Source organism: Achroia grisella, unplaced genomic scaffold, assembly GCF_030625045.1.
Source record: "Achroia grisella isolate CSIRO2021 unplaced genomic scaffold, CSIRO_AGI_Agris_v1 utg918, whole genome shotgun sequence".
Classification (NCBI taxonomy): Eukaryota; Metazoa; Arthropoda; class Insecta; order Lepidoptera; family Pyralidae; genus Achroia; species Achroia grisella.
In genome coordinates this window covers 4,145,459-4,160,810 of record NW_026713067.1, presented here as the reverse complement: position 1 = coordinate 4,160,810, position 15,352 = coordinate 4,145,459, and the positions used below count along the sequence as shown (strand labels likewise).

At 32.6% G+C, this 15,352-nt stretch overlaps 2 protein-coding genes across 2 annotated transcripts; both read left to right on the top strand.

The window, feature by feature from the left end:
- The first annotated feature begins 548 nt into the window (after nucleotides 1-548).
- Nucleotides 549-4,621, top strand: LOC131853948 (carboxypeptidase B-like). The gene is made up of 6 exons (XM_059205038.1): nucleotides 549-619; nucleotides 1,068-1,277; nucleotides 2,568-2,667; nucleotides 2,774-2,893; nucleotides 3,017-3,205; nucleotides 4,025-4,621. The coding sequence occupies exons 1-6, from the start codon at nucleotides 549-551 to the stop codon at nucleotides 4,619-4,621; spliced, it is 1,287 nt and encodes a 428-aa protein (XP_059061021.1).
- Nucleotides 4,622-8,151: 3,530 nt separating this feature from the next.
- LOC131853947 (carboxypeptidase B-like) lies at nucleotides 8,152-14,390 on the top strand. The gene is made up of 6 exons (XM_059205037.1): nucleotides 8,152-8,222; nucleotides 9,858-10,067; nucleotides 10,508-10,619; nucleotides 11,250-11,378; nucleotides 13,094-13,276; nucleotides 13,785-14,390. The coding sequence occupies exons 1-6, from the start codon at nucleotides 8,152-8,154 to the stop codon at nucleotides 14,388-14,390; spliced, it is 1,311 nt and encodes a 436-aa protein (XP_059061020.1).
- Nucleotides 14,391-15,352: the final 962 nt, after the last annotated feature.

Sequence of the window (15,352 nt, the reverse complement as noted above, 5' to 3'; positions counted from 1 at the left end):
ATCTTGTACGATTAAAAAAAGTCGTTTGATTTCAACGAATACTTTATGAGATAGCTTTAAAAAAAAAACCTCAAATATCGGGCCGTGCGAATCCGGGGTGGGTTGATATTCGATATAACAAGTGATTTAGAGTTTAAAAATGTAGTATAATAAAAGGAATAGAAAGATACGTTTTATAATAAAATATTTTTGTAACAATATTTCACCTCCTGTCCATTCCATCATTTTAATTAAGGCATAAATATAATATTCAATTAACTATATAGAGTTGCATTTGACCATGTCTGTGTCATGTGTTTTCAATGCACACAGCATTGAAAACACCCAAAACAGAACCGGCGACCATCGGCAGTAAATCGGTGTGGTAAACCGCCAGACTACCGAGGCCGTCAATAATAAACACGCCGCGTTATGATATCGTAAGATAACAACAAAGATCGTAATCAGATTATTTAGTATACATTAATAAATTAACTGATAAGTATAATAAAGTCAAAAAGTATATAAAGACATGAGTCGTAGTATGTTTCGGTATTTACAGTTTTAAAATGGCTTCAAAAATTGACAGTTTTCTTGTTACATTTGCTCTGGTGGCTGCCACATTGAATGCAGAAGATGGGTAAGATAGTTATTAATAATTATTATATTATTATATTTCGCCCAATTTACTTAATATGTTTTTAAATTATAGCTATACTTAGACTATCTCATGATACCTTTATAAACTTACTAAGGTCTAAAATACATATGATTTAAATTAACAGGTAAGTGATACGAAGCTCACCGGGTTATCTAGCCTGTGATTAATATATTTGTTAGATTCACAAACAAAAGTATTTGACAATACATAAGCAATTTTTGTATACAGCTAAAAATTTTGTAAGTTTTAGTTATAACTAGTTGACCCGCTTAACTTCATTAACGTCGCATTTCCTAGTCTTTGCAATATTTTTCATTGCAGCTCCGCTCCTACTAGTCGTATCGTGATGTTATATAGAAGCTGTAACTTAACCTCTTTATAATATGATTAAAAATTGTATACGTTAAATTAATGATATTTATTTAAGGTGTACTCTATACGAGGTTGCAGCGAAAAATTTAGAAGAGAGAGAGATATTTAGTGAACTGGTCAATAAGCTAAATTTAGATGTGTGGTCTCCTGCAATGCCTGAACGTTCAGGACGAGTATTGGTACTTAAAGATCAAAGAGCGACATTTGAAAATGAGTTCACTGCGGCTGGAATACAATACAAAGTTGTAGTGGAAAGAATGGAAGAGTATGTATTAGTCATTTTTTTAATCAAATATTTTAAGTCCATTGGTCAAATTACAAATCTAAAAGATGTAATAGAATGATACTTTTAATTGCTGTTAAACATTTATTTATCGACCGTACAAGGATTAATATTTTTAATTGTAATTGGAGTAGTAAGTAATCTCGCGAACCAACTGATGATCCCAAAAGTACTCATGTTATCATGTGATAACCGTGATATCATACATAGTTTATGAAATGAGTAAAATTATTTGTATTTTTATATAATTGGAGTAACAAATAATGTGGCGATCCACCTGTTGAGCCCAGAAGCACTGCGGACATCACGTTAAGCATATATTAGTCATGATCCATCATCTGAGATGTGTAAGATGTTACGCTCTTTGTCAAATCATTTCACGAGGACGGCATGTCCAGTTAAAATTGAATATATCTATACGTTTATAAATTGATTGCATGAAGAATATGAAAAAAATAATGATGTCGTGACTGTCTTGAAATTTGGAGGACTCATCTTTAAAACTACAATATATGGGGTAGTAAAATTACAGATTACGGTAGTCCTTTGATAAGGTAAAGATAATTCAAGAGTTATGTAACGACGTTGGTATGTATTATACTGTACCTGTATATAGGCTATCGTACATACCCACGCAAGTCGGCTAGTTTGCTATTAAAATTGTATAATAATAAAATATGAACCTTGCACATAATTTCGTAAAAGCCGCCAAAAGACCTATAATTTCTTCTGGGATACCTTTAGCTGAAATACTAGAGAAATTACATGTATGCTCATTACAGGTATATTAACAAACGGTAAATACAAAATAAGAGTGTAGCGTGTTTCTTCAACGTACTATATTATTGGTAATTTGGTTATCAGTCGTCATATAACCAATCCAGTTTTGTCTTCGTCAGTATCTCCTATTACTTGCGATCTTCTGCCATTTATATTGCGTTATATTGTAAGTTGGACTTTGTTTCCGAATTTAGCCGGGGGATCCAAACACGACAGCTCAATCGAGTAGGCTGTTATGAGTGGATCTTCTGTATTAATTAATTTCTAGTTAGCTGCTTAATATTCATCCATCGAACAGTACAGCACCTGATATACCGTAGTCCCCTACTGTACTTTACATTCCGTACGGTTACTTGATCATTTAAACATTACATATATGTAAATTTGGTTTAACTGCTTCCGACTGTACCATTTCCCATCAGATCGTTATTAATGGTATGCATAAAAAATTTCTTACTTAAAAAAAACTGGAATATTTTATGACTTTTTAAGACTAATCGAACTGGAGCGGAGAAAGTTATCTTTAGCTGCCAAGATAACAACTACAAGCAATAGAATTATTCCAATTGATAGGATGCATTCATATGATGAGGTAATTGGTAATAATGTTAATTTTCTATTTAATATTTGAAATACATTTTGAATTATTCTGAATTATATTATATTAATAGAAATTGTACAATTAATTCAATTTGAAGGTCAACGATATTCTGGATAATTTAGCAAAGGACTACGAATCCGTAGATGTGTTTAGTCAAGGAACCACTTTGGAAGGTAGACCAATTAAATATATTAGAATATCGTCGACGAAGTTCATGGTGAGATATAAATTATTTCATAAATATTATGTAATTTGTTGCAGCTTTAGAATAGTTAATTATGTACTTTTATGATAAGAAAAAATAAAAATACAATGAATAATATTGCACTTATGTTTTTAGGACCATGAGAAACCAGTAGTTTTTATTCAAGCTCTAATTCAAGCCCGAGAATGGGTCTCGTTACCAGTTGCATTGCATGCCATTAGCAAATTAGTTATGGATGTCTGTGATGAAGATCAAGACCTTCTTGATGATATTGACTGGATCATACTACCAATAGCCAATCCGGATGGATACGAATACAGTAGGGTAAATATATATACAATTATTACTGTTTATGTTATTTAAATTAAATGTAAAGAAAAAATATATAAAAGTGCATTAATTGATATCTCTGACGTACTCTCCGATGAAGGAAATACAATCAAATCATAAATTTGTCTGAGAGACGGCGGTAATCTGGTTCCAGCCACGTTAAATTAAAAAATATTCCGAGCGAAATATGGGTAAACAACATCGACAGTTGACAATACCTACTACTACCTACCTAGGACAACGGTAGTGACAATATGTTTAATTAAAGGTTCTTTGATGGTTTAATCCACTGACATGTCGGTACAGTAAAATAATTTTTACCAATAAACGTCTGTCCAAATAAATGTCTGTAAGAGGTTGGACTATCTTTTTTCTTGTAACATTTCTATATTTTTTTTAGATTTATGTATAATGTGCAAAATTAAAAAAATACCTCTATAAGCAGCTTGATAAAGCAGTAAAGTTACATTACTCGTGTATATATGATTTCTTAGTCGTCTCCAATAGCAATGCCTTAGCTAAAGATATGTTGACACGATGTCGCTGGTAGTATTTATATTATTGTATGTACATAGTCAAGTAATTTTTTTTATGACTGACCACTGCCTTTTAGTTATCGTCATTTCTTTCTGTCTCTACTTAAATTATATCCTTTAATGACAAATGAAATATATCTTACCTTAGTTCTGAGAGTAAATACCGAGAAAAGCAGTAAAGAATTTCTAGACATACTTTGTTCAAACGAGATTCAATATAATAATGTTTATGTTTAGAATGAATATTAAAACTATGTATATTATTTGTTATAAACAGACTGTATCAAGACTGTGGACTAAAAATCGACGTGTCAATGACCATGAATGTGTCGGTGTTAACATCAATCGTAATTTTAATATACGACATTCGGGACCAGGATCCAGTAATAATCCCTGTTCAGATAATTACCATGGAAGTGAAGCAGAATCCGAGATAGAAACACGAGCAATACGTGATATATTAACATTACATCAAGGGCGTATAAAATTGTTCTTAAATTTACAAAGTTTTGGTAGTCATGTTTTATTTGGATACGGCAATGTTAGTTTGCCGCCTAATGGATTAATATTACACTTCCTTGCTGTTCAAATGGCTGCATCCATACAAAATTATAAAGATAGAAATTACACCGTTGGAAACATCGGTTCAATATTAGGAGAACAACCTGGCATCGCAACAGACTTTGCAACAGAAGAACGATATGTAGGTTACTCTTACACAATTAATATAGCAAGTTACGGAAATGACGGTAATATAGATAACAATAATGGACATCTAGTCGAGGATCTGTATCTTGAGGAGGCTGCCGAGGAGGTATGGGAAGCCATTAAATACAGTGCTAGGTTTGTACGCGACAATGATTTTAATATTTAAATAAAATGTTAGTTTTTTGACAATTAAATATTTAAAAAAGAGTTGAATTATTATTTATTGTACCTATTTATAAACAGCCTAATGTGAATATTTCTCAATAATAGTACATTAAAGGATCTAAGAATTTTATATTTGATTAATGCAATAATAAAATTTGAAATATGAAGAAATATAAAATAGTACGTATACGTATTCTAGGTACAATATAGTAACACTATCACAACACATGCTTATTGAAACTGTATTGAACAACACGAATAGTTATATGTTAAATACATAATACATAATAATAATCTTCCATATAATGATAAATTAATATCCCATCACAATGACTTTTTTTAAAGTGGTAAACATAAACATCACCGAGGACATCAGAAAGTCTTGGAAGTAAATTAAAAAAAAAACTTCTGCAAGGGCATTTCTGAGTCATCTATGTCAACCACTGCTTTTTTGTAACCTATGTTACAAAGCATGTTAATGAGTGAGATATGGTATTGAAATGATAATATCTCAGGACAATTCACACAGCGCTATCTAGGTCATGCTAGGCAAAGTTAGTATTATAACTGCTATGATCCTAACTTAGATAAATTTCTTTTGTAATACATACATAATATACATAGAAAACACCGAAATCAAAACAGTAACAATACAAACTCTTAAATATAAATGTACCTGCTGTGCGAGAAATCGAAACCGCAACCATCGAATGTAAGGCGACGTGATAAACCGCTACCATTGAGGTGGACGAAATTACAAGAAAGTGGCTCCGGAATGCCTCTGGCATTATATGAGGGTGTACTATCCATGGTATTATTCTAGTCTATTAACGATGCTTGCTACTTATGTCACCGTCAGATTGTTAGCCATTAAAAGTATATCAATTATCTGTCTATGTCTATTATTGGGGGAGGTCTCAGGTTGCTATCGGTGTATTGTGTGATTTGATAGCGTTGATCATAAAACACTTTTACACAAACTAGAACATTACGGTATTAGAAATAAAGCTCCAAAAATGATCAAAACCTATTTAGATAATAAAATACAAAATTTGAAATAAATATTGTAAGCTCCGAAGGATCTAATGATAAAATGGGTGTTCCTCTGGGATCTATTCTAGGACCTTTTTTAACTTTAGTTTACTTAAATGACCTTCCTTACATACTAGAAAAGATAGCAGATGTAGTTCTGTTTGCCAATGATACTTCATTAATACTGAAAGTCAATCAACGTATTAATGTCATGGACGAAGCAAACAGTGCTCTCTCTTCTGTTTTAAAATAGTTTGCTGCTAATAACATGCTATTTAATGCAAATAAAACAAAGTGATGTAAGGAAGGTAGACTCAAAAGTCGTATTTAACAATAAAGTTATTCATTTTTTTGATAATACTGAACATATTTCTAGATAACACGTTAGTCTCCAAACTGCAATGGAGTGCACATATTTCTAAATTGGCGAACTGACTTAGTTCTGTAGCTTATGCGGTATGAAGAATTAGGCAATTAACAGGTTTGGCAAGCTAAACTTATCCACTTTAACTATTTTCATAGTATTACGTCGTATAGCCCTTCTCATATAATAAAAATATTCAAACAGTTAAATTAAAAAAATACGGAAGATCTCTGGGGCATGTCAGTTAAAGTAGTTAGTTCATTCATAGATATTGTTGCTCCTTATCTAGCTACTATTTTCAATAAATGTGTTGATAATGGCGTGTTTCCTCAATTAATGAAATTTAGGAAATTAATTCCACTGTTTAAATCAGGAGATAGCTTTGAGCTAGGCAACTATAGACCAATTTCTATTTTGCCAAATGTTAAAATACTGCAGGTATAACGGACTGCTTCACAGTCACCAATATGGTTTCACCGCCGGTAAGTCTACTACTGATGCAGGTGTAGCGCTTATTACACATATATTCAAATCATGGGAGAACTCACAGGATGCTCTCGGCGTTTTTTGTGACTTATCGAAGGCGTTTGATTGCGTAGATCATAAAACACTTTTGTATAAGCTCGAACATTATGGTATTAGAGATAATGACCTAAGTCTAATGAAAACTTATCTAAAGGATAGGGTGCAAACTGTAGATATTGATGGTGTAAAGTCTAAGGGAACTAATATAAAAATGGGCGTTCCTCAAGGTTCAATCTTAGGGCCATTTCTCTTTTTAATTTATATAAATGACCTTCCCTACATGGTACAGAAAGTTGCAGATATAGTGTTATATGCAGATGATACTTCGTTAGTGTTTAAAATTGATCGCCAATGTAATCATTTAGACGATGTAAATTATGCTATCTCTGCTATATTAAATTGGTTCACATGTAATAATCTATTATTAAACTCCAACAAAACTAAGTGTATTAAATTCACGCTTCCTACTCTACTGTAAGACAAGTAAATATGCAGCTATTGCTTAATGATGAAATAGTAAATTTTGTTAATGATACAGTTTTTTTAGGAATAACAGTGGACTCGAAGTTACAATGGGGGCCCCATATTTCAAAATTAGCCAGTAGACTTAGTTCTGCTGCTTATGCAATTAGAAGGATAAGGCAATTAACAGACGTGGCGACGGCAAAACTTGTATATTTTAGTTATTTCCATAGCATTATGTCATATGGCATACTGCTGTGGGGTAAAGCTGCCGATGTAAATACTATATTTATTTTACAAAAGAGAGCCATACGTTCTATTTATGGTACGGGTTCTAGAGAGTCATTACGTCAATGCTTCAAAGAATCAAATATCCTCATCGTTGCCTCACAGTACATTTATGAAAATATTATGTATACAAGGAAAACCTTAGATAGTTTGAAGAAACTTAAAGACTGTACAAGTAGAAACTTACGCAATAAAAATAAGTTAATTTTATCTAAATGCCGTATAGACAAAGTAATTCATTTTATGGTCATTGCGTAAGATTCTATAATAAACTGCCAGAATCTACGCTAAATCTAACAGAGAGGCAATTCAAACTTTATATTGAATTGTTTTTTTTTTAATCTTACAAAATCATTTGTTTTCAACGAATACTTTATGAGATAGCTTTATTAATAGAAAAACCTCAAATATCGGGCCGTGCGAATCCGGGGTGGGTTGATATTCGATATAACAAGTGAAATTTAGAGTTTAAAAATGTAGTATAATAAAAGGAATAGAAAGATACGTTTTATAATAAAATATTTTTGTAACAATATTTCACCTCCTGTCCATTCCATCATTTTAATTAAGGCATTAATATAATATTCAATTAACTATATAGAGTTGCATTTGACCATGTCTGTGTGCATTGAAAACACCCAAAACAGAACCGGCGACCATCGGCAGTAAATCGGTGTGGTAAACCGCCAGACTACCGAGGCCGTCACTAATAAACACGCCGCGTTATGATATCGTAAGATAACAACAAAGATCGGAATCAGATTATTTAGTATACATTAATAAATTAACTGATAAGTATAATAAAGTCAAAGTATATAAAGACATAAGTTGTAGTATGTTTCGTTATTTGCAGTTTTAAAATGGCTTTAAAAATTGTCAGTTTTATTTTTATATTTGCTCTGGTGGCTGCCACATTGAATGCAGAAGATGGGTAAGATAGTTATTAATAATCTTTATCCCTGCAACTTTGTCTTTATCACTTATCTTATCGTTATATTTCGCCCAATTTACATTATTGTCTTTTTGAATTATAGCATGTGTTATTTCAATGTGTACCATACGCTATATTACTGTCATGTTTCATCAAAACCCGTTCTGTAGTTTTTACGTGAAAGATTAATAAACATTCATCCACCCATCCATACTCACAAACTTTCGCGTTTATTAAGATTAGATTATTATTAAGATAGAATTTTTCTTCCAGAATCAGTCTACTGCTAAAAACTGCATTAAAATCCGTTGCGTAGTTTAAAAGATCTAAGCGAACAGATAGCCGAAACAACTGAATTTATACTACGTAAAGATTTGATAACTAAAAATATTATTATTTTAAAAGACAACAATAACAAACATAATTTCTTTGTGTAATCACAAAGAAATTATGTTTGTAATGTTGTATAAATTCGCTAATACTCATAACACAAGCTCTGCTTAATTTGGCAATAGATGGCGCTATGTCTATAGTCCAGGGATATTGTATAATATCTGATATATATAAAATTCTCGTGATGAATGGAAGCGAAAAACATATTACGCCGACCCCAAATAAATGGGATAAGGAAGAAGCAGATGATGATGATGATATAATATTCTCGTGTCACAATATTAGTTACCTTACTCCTCCGAAACGGATTGACCGATTTTTATGAAATTTTAAAAGCATATTCAGAAGGTCAGAGGTTAAAATCGGATCACAGATTTCCCCAAATAAAAAAACTTGCAAACTTTACCTCTTTATAATATTAGTATATATTCTAGCTTAGAAAAGTTAAAATTCACTAAATTTATATTATTTATTTGTGATCGTTTGTTTAGTAATAATATTAAACGTATACATTTTATTCAGTTTTACACAATATCATTCATTTATAGGTCGTAACATCTGTGCTAGAGAATCCCTGTAGTACAGATGTTATTTCCTTCCACAATGGTTGGTTCAATTACATAATTTTTACGTAGCTTTGACGTACTTTAATTTTTACTATCCGAATTTTAATCGACGTTGCCCAAAAGAGGATTTGCATGCTATTGTAGTAAATATTTTATCTTACCTACGTTTAGTATCTATTTCCTGTATGTATTGTTGAGCAGATACATGTTGGTATAGTATTATTTTTAATATATATAAATTTCTAACAATAAGATATTTCGTTTTGGCCTTAAAAATACAAGCTTAAATTTTCACCCTTCTATCACAACGTTTGCGGGATCAGTTTATTTTTTTATTTTTTTTATTGGGTTGTTTGGACTATTGTCAGATGTGTAGCAGCTGTAGCACTGCGACCTACATAGATCTATTGTGCTCGCTCTTTTTCAAAGTTCGCTACCTAGACCCGTCAGGGACAAGAATTGAAGGATATTTTTAGGAGCGATGGTTTTTATCTCCTTGGGAAAGTGTGTAAACTTTCTAAAGGAGATATTTCGTTTATGCATGAGTGGGCTACAGCCACACAGGATGTGAAGCGGCGTTTCCTCTTCAATTTGGCAGAATCTGCAGATTCTTGTCGTGCATAGGCGAGGTCAGTTAGTCTATATTATAAATATAAAAATGTAATGTTTCTTTCAGTTCCACCTTATACGAAATTGCAATTAAAAACATAAAACAGTTAAAGACAATTGGTGAATTGGAAAGAAAACTAAACTTGGATGTATGGTCCCACATATTGACATATCGTAAGGGATGGATACTTGTTGGAAAAGATCAAAGGATGTCATTCGAAAATGAATTTACTGCAGCCGGGATAGAACATAAAATTGTTGTGAACAACATGAACGAGTACGTATAATAATAAATAATAAGCTCAAGACAATTCACACAGCGTCGTCTAGTTAAGCTAGCTTCAAGTTAAGCTAGCTAAAACTTGTGTTATGGGTACTAAATAACTGATACAAATACATATACTATACTATATATTTTTTTGTAAATATATACATAGGAAACACTCAGACCGATACAAACAATTATACTCATGAATACATTATAATAAGAATTCTGGTAACGGTCTGCATATTTTCTTTGAATTTTATGTTTGTGTTTACAAAAAGTAAGTATTTATATCAAATCAAATCTAATCTAATCAAAATATCTTTCTTCATATAGGTATTACTCTTATGATATGTTAACTCTATTAGTTCGGGGTGCATTAACAAATAGTAGATGATAGATAGGTAGATACTATTTGTTAAAGAATCTACTATTATAATTATTGTTTTTAGATTATTTGAGCTGGAACGAAATCGATTAGCTGAAGCTGCCAATAGCAGTTCTGGTAGAAATGATAACGGTGGCATTGCAATTGACAAGATGTATACATACGAAGAGGTAAATGTTACAGTTTTAGTGGTAACGGATCTTTAAGTTTTACTTCTACCGACGATGATGATGTACAATGTTAATTTTATTTTTAGGGTTGCTCTTATACTGTGTGGCTTGCTAATTAAGGCTCACTAACCCACACCACTGTTCACAGCTTAATGCCCGTAAGACGCCAGCAGTGTGCGCTAGAGACGACATAATGCTTTCATCTCATTCCCACATGTACTACTCTTAAGAGCGCGGTTATACTACAAACCATTCTTCAGTTAGGAGTGTCCCTTTCTGTTGGCACTTCTTTTTCTATCAATCTTTCACGGAACGATCAGCTGAAGTATTCTGTGTACCTGAGTATATATATATATCAAGACAAAACTTGACATGTCGACAGTTGACAATATATCTGACTATCCTATCTGAATAACTTGAAGATATAAATATCGAAGATATTATCATCGCGAAAGTAAAATAGACAGAGGTCTATCTGTCGTTTTGAACGCAGCCGATTTAAATGTTGACGCGATGTCGACAGTTGTCAATATATCTGACTATCCTATCTGGAATCCAGTCTTGAAGATATAATATTATTGTTAATAAAGATTATTATTTCTCTAAGGTAAACAATTTTCTTGAAGAATTGGCCAGAAACCACCCGTCTGTGGATTTCTTGAAGAATTGGCCAGAAACCACCCGTCTGTGGATGTATTAAGCCAAGGAACTACCATCGAAGGCAGACCCATTAAATATATCAGAATATCGTCCACAAATTTTATGGTTAGACGTTTATAATATTTTTTTTATAAATTTTATTCATCTCTACTGTTATCTAATTACCATATAAATAATATATTTTTGTGTTGATAAATCAATGACATGCACCCTGATGGATGGATTATGTGAACGATGATATAATAACAATAATATGTGTATAACGAGAAGATTGAGAATAAAGACATCCTAATGAATGGGATGAAGAAGAAGCAGATGACGATGAACCTGGTGGCAAGTGGTAACCTAATGCATCCCGTTTAAAGATACCTTAAAATGTTTAAGCACACATTAGATTGATTTTAGTTTTAGTATATAGGCTTTCCCTACGACTCACCACCAGGTAACATCAGTATGTTTGTATTTTGATTACATAAAATAAGGCAGAGATCTAAATATAATATATGTAAGACTAGCTGACCCACGCCACTACATCAGCATCTCCTTCCCACCTTTTTTGCTACATTTTTCATGGTCCCCTACCATTTCATAGTGTGGTATCGTTATATAATCTACAGTCTTCCTCGTAAAATGAGCTATCCAACACTAAAAGAATTTTCAATATCGCTTTACGTATTTAGTATATTAGGTCCTAACATATGAAATTGTCGTTTTGTGAGGGAGTAACCTAAAGTCGATTTTTTCAAAATAAAATATATTTATTTAATCAAAGTATGTACCATTGCTATTTATGCACTTTTGCCATCTTATAGGTAATTCATTGATCACTTTACTAAAAAACCATTCGGACGGGATCAATAAAATATTTGAAGGCGCTTTGGACTGCCCCATTAGAGTTGAATGTTTTCCCTTGCAAGATTATCCAAATTTCGAAAAAAATAGTAATCTGTTGGAGCAATGTCCAGGGAGTACAATGGATGTCGTAGACATTCCAATTGAAGCTCTTCTAATTTAGTAACTGTCTGTTGTGCAGTGTGTGTCTAGCGTTGTCCGAAGCTGCAGTGGCCTACAGCGATTGACCAGCCTCAGTTGTCTAGAAGCTACTTTTTCCATCATTATTTGCTATCGCTGATAATACAACATATGCCGTAATCGTCTGGCCAGATTTAAGATGAGAGCCAAATGAAACAACTCTTCCCGGCACTAGTCCACCAAACGTTCAGTCGTAACTTCTTTTGAGTCAATTTTCGCTTGGGGCAGGATTTGCCTGGTTCGCCAGGGTTCAATCATTGCGATGAGCGTTTCCGATTGTCGTACAAGATCCAAAACTTTTCATTACGGTTGATATAATGTAACGCAGCAGTCTATACGCGTTTGTCCATTTGCTCCAGATGACAATTTTGTTGTGACTATCATGAGGGACACTGATTGTTTACAACCACCACCGTCTGTATCTTACTCGTGAGCAGAACGTTTTTTTTTAATTGTGAGGTTTGGGCTATTGTTAGATGCTTGGACCTGTAGCACTGCGACCTACATAGATATATTATGCTCGCCATTTTTTAGAGTTCGCTACCTAATTCCGTCAGAGACCCAAATTTAAGCATATTCTTGGGAGCGATGGTTTTTACTTCCTCAGCATAGACTGTAAACTTTTCAAAAGAGATATTTCGTTTATGCATGAGTGGGCTTCAACCACATAGGATATTTAGTGGCGTTTCAGCTTGGTATGACTTTAGTAACTCTTAAGCAATAGTATTGTGGTAAATATCTCATTTATTATAATGTGTATAAAAACAAATATATTCAATCTTTCACAGGAGTTTAATAAACCTGTAGTTTTTATACAAGCTCTAATACAAGCCAGGGAATGGATCTCGTTACCAGTTGTATTGCATGCTATTAACAAATTAGTTACGGATATCACTGATCAAGATGTTGTTGATGATATTGATTGGATCATACTACCAATAGCCAATCCGGATGGATATGAATTCAGTAGGGTAAATATTATTTCTTTATATTATTAGAAATGATAAAAATACATTAGTAGCAACCAATAACCCACATATAAATAATACCGTAATAAATAAGTAAATTAAATGGTGATGAAGGGAAAACACTTTATCTGTTTGTGTGTTAATGTATCACATAAAAATTGCTGGAGGAATTAAAATGAAATTTTCACAGAATATGATTTTTTATAAATTTACTTGTAATGGCAAACAATTTTAAAACTTTGTCGTGCCAATTTATATTTCTGACTGACTCTCCAGCAATGGAAACGCCGATAACAAACCAAAGTAATCCTATAGTGAGCAGTGAGGCTGTCTGCCTCATTCAATTCAAATTTCAATATCATGAGAAATGTTGGCATTTTAAAGGATACATTCTCCACAATGTTCACTGTAGACATTGCCAAACCTTTTCCCCGTATAAGGCGTGAAGGCGAAAGAGTAATCGTTTATTATAATTACGTAACCTAAAATAGACCTTTTTTTAATTTAACAGATATCGTCAAGGCTGTGGACGAAAAATCGACGTATTAACAACAATGAATGTATTGGCGTCAACATAAATCGTAATTTTGATGTAGAGTTCTATGAAAATCCTAGCACTAATCCATGTTCAGAAAATTTCCGAGGACAACGTGCAGAATCCGAAATAGAAACACGATCTATACGCGACATATTATTATTAAATCAAGGCCGCATACAACTGTTTTTAAACTTACAAAGTTTTGGAAGTCAAATTTTATATGGATTCGGCAATGGTATTTTACCCAGTAACTCAATTATATTGAATTTTCTTGCAGTCCAAATGGCTGAGACTAAAAATAATATACTTACTTGTAAGGATCATGATTATATTGTTGGAAATATAGCCAACGTTTTAGGACCAGAATTTGGCAGCGCTATGGATTACGCAACTCGCGCACGAGATGTACTCCATTCTTATACAATTAAACTTCCAAGTTATGGAAACGGTATAAATGTAAATAATGAATTAGGATATCTAGTAGATCCTAAATTCTTTGAGAAAGCTGCGGAAGAGGCGTGGGAAGCCATTAAGATTGCTGCGAGATTTGTACGTGATTTCGAATATCCTTCTCCTTAATATACGTACTAAATTATATGCCCATTATATTATATTATTCAGAAGAATAAAATTTTTCATAATATTACTTAGCGTTTTTTTATGTTACTGATGTAGCTTACAAGTGCATAGGTAATAATTACCACTCCCTCCTGAGGCTGAAAACCCTGAAAGGCCTTTCAGGGTCAGTGCCAATTATCGCGTATGCATGTTTCCAATTTATTTTGCCATTGGTATTGGCTCTCTTAACAACACTACAGGGGGCGTATTATGAACTCTTTAAAATCCAGTCAGTTTTCTGGCAGTTCAGTTTACGGCCTTGAACTGAATTGTTCTTTTCGTATTATGAGGGTCCAAATTCAAACCGTATTCTGCCTGGATAGTTTGTCTCTGGCTGGTTAGTGGATTTTCTCGCGCTGCGTTCGGATACGCATACATTCGTTGCAACGTTAAGTTGAGTTTTTGTGTATCACTTTTTGGACAAAATATTAATTAAATAAATGTAAATTAAATATAGAAAACAGTAATTAAGATACAATGGTAGAATTTGTGTAATATACAAAAATATTCCAGACAGTTTTATTGTCTTTTTTAATAATTCGGATTTATTTGTAAAAAATATTTTCATTATAATATCCAAACGAACTTTGTGCATCTACTTAAAATTCCGCGCAAAGTACTTAATTCTGATTTTAATGTACAATTTGAAACTTAGCCTTTCCATGACTTTATACGCAAGTTAAATTTAATAATTCAATTGTTGTGAAAAATATACCTAATGTAACGTAAGTATTCCTAACATTTTCTTAGTAATGTTTTTTTAAAATGATGCAAATATTTAAATGTTTATATTTGTATATTTATCTAACTAAATTGTAGATCACGGACTGAAACCTCTCGCCTACGTCGTGTATCGTACCGGTAATTTGAAATTATATGGGATTTTTAAAATCCCATAGGGAAATGGCAAGTGGCTTTAATAA

What these genes read in the sequence shown, in the direction of transcription:
- LOC131853948 (XM_059205038.1), top strand. Translation starts at nt 549, where the DNA reads ATGGCTTCAAAAATTGACAGTTTTCTTGTTACATTTGCTCTGGTGGCT. An exon ending in GTAGTGGAAAGAATGGAAGA is followed by an intron (nt 1,278 to 2,567) that starts GTATGTATTAGT and finishes TGACTTTTTAAG; the next exon opens with ACTAATCGAACTGGAGCGGA. An exon ending in GGATGCATTCATATGATGAG is followed by an intron (nt 2,668 to 2,773) that starts GTAATTGGTAAT and finishes TTCAATTTGAAG; the next exon opens with GTCAACGATATTCTGGATAA.
- LOC131853947 (XM_059205037.1), top strand. Translation starts at nt 8,152, where the DNA reads ATGGCTTTAAAAATTGTCAGTTTTATTTTTATATTTGCTCTGGTGGCT. An exon ending in TATCGTCCACAAATTTTATG is followed by an intron (nt 11,379 to 13,093) that starts GTTAGACGTTTA and finishes AATCTTTCACAG; the next exon opens with GAGTTTAATAAACCTGTAGT. An exon ending in ATGGATATGAATTCAGTAGG is followed by an intron (nt 13,277 to 13,784) that starts GTAAATATTATT and finishes TTAATTTAACAG; the next exon opens with ATATCGTCAAGGCTGTGGAC.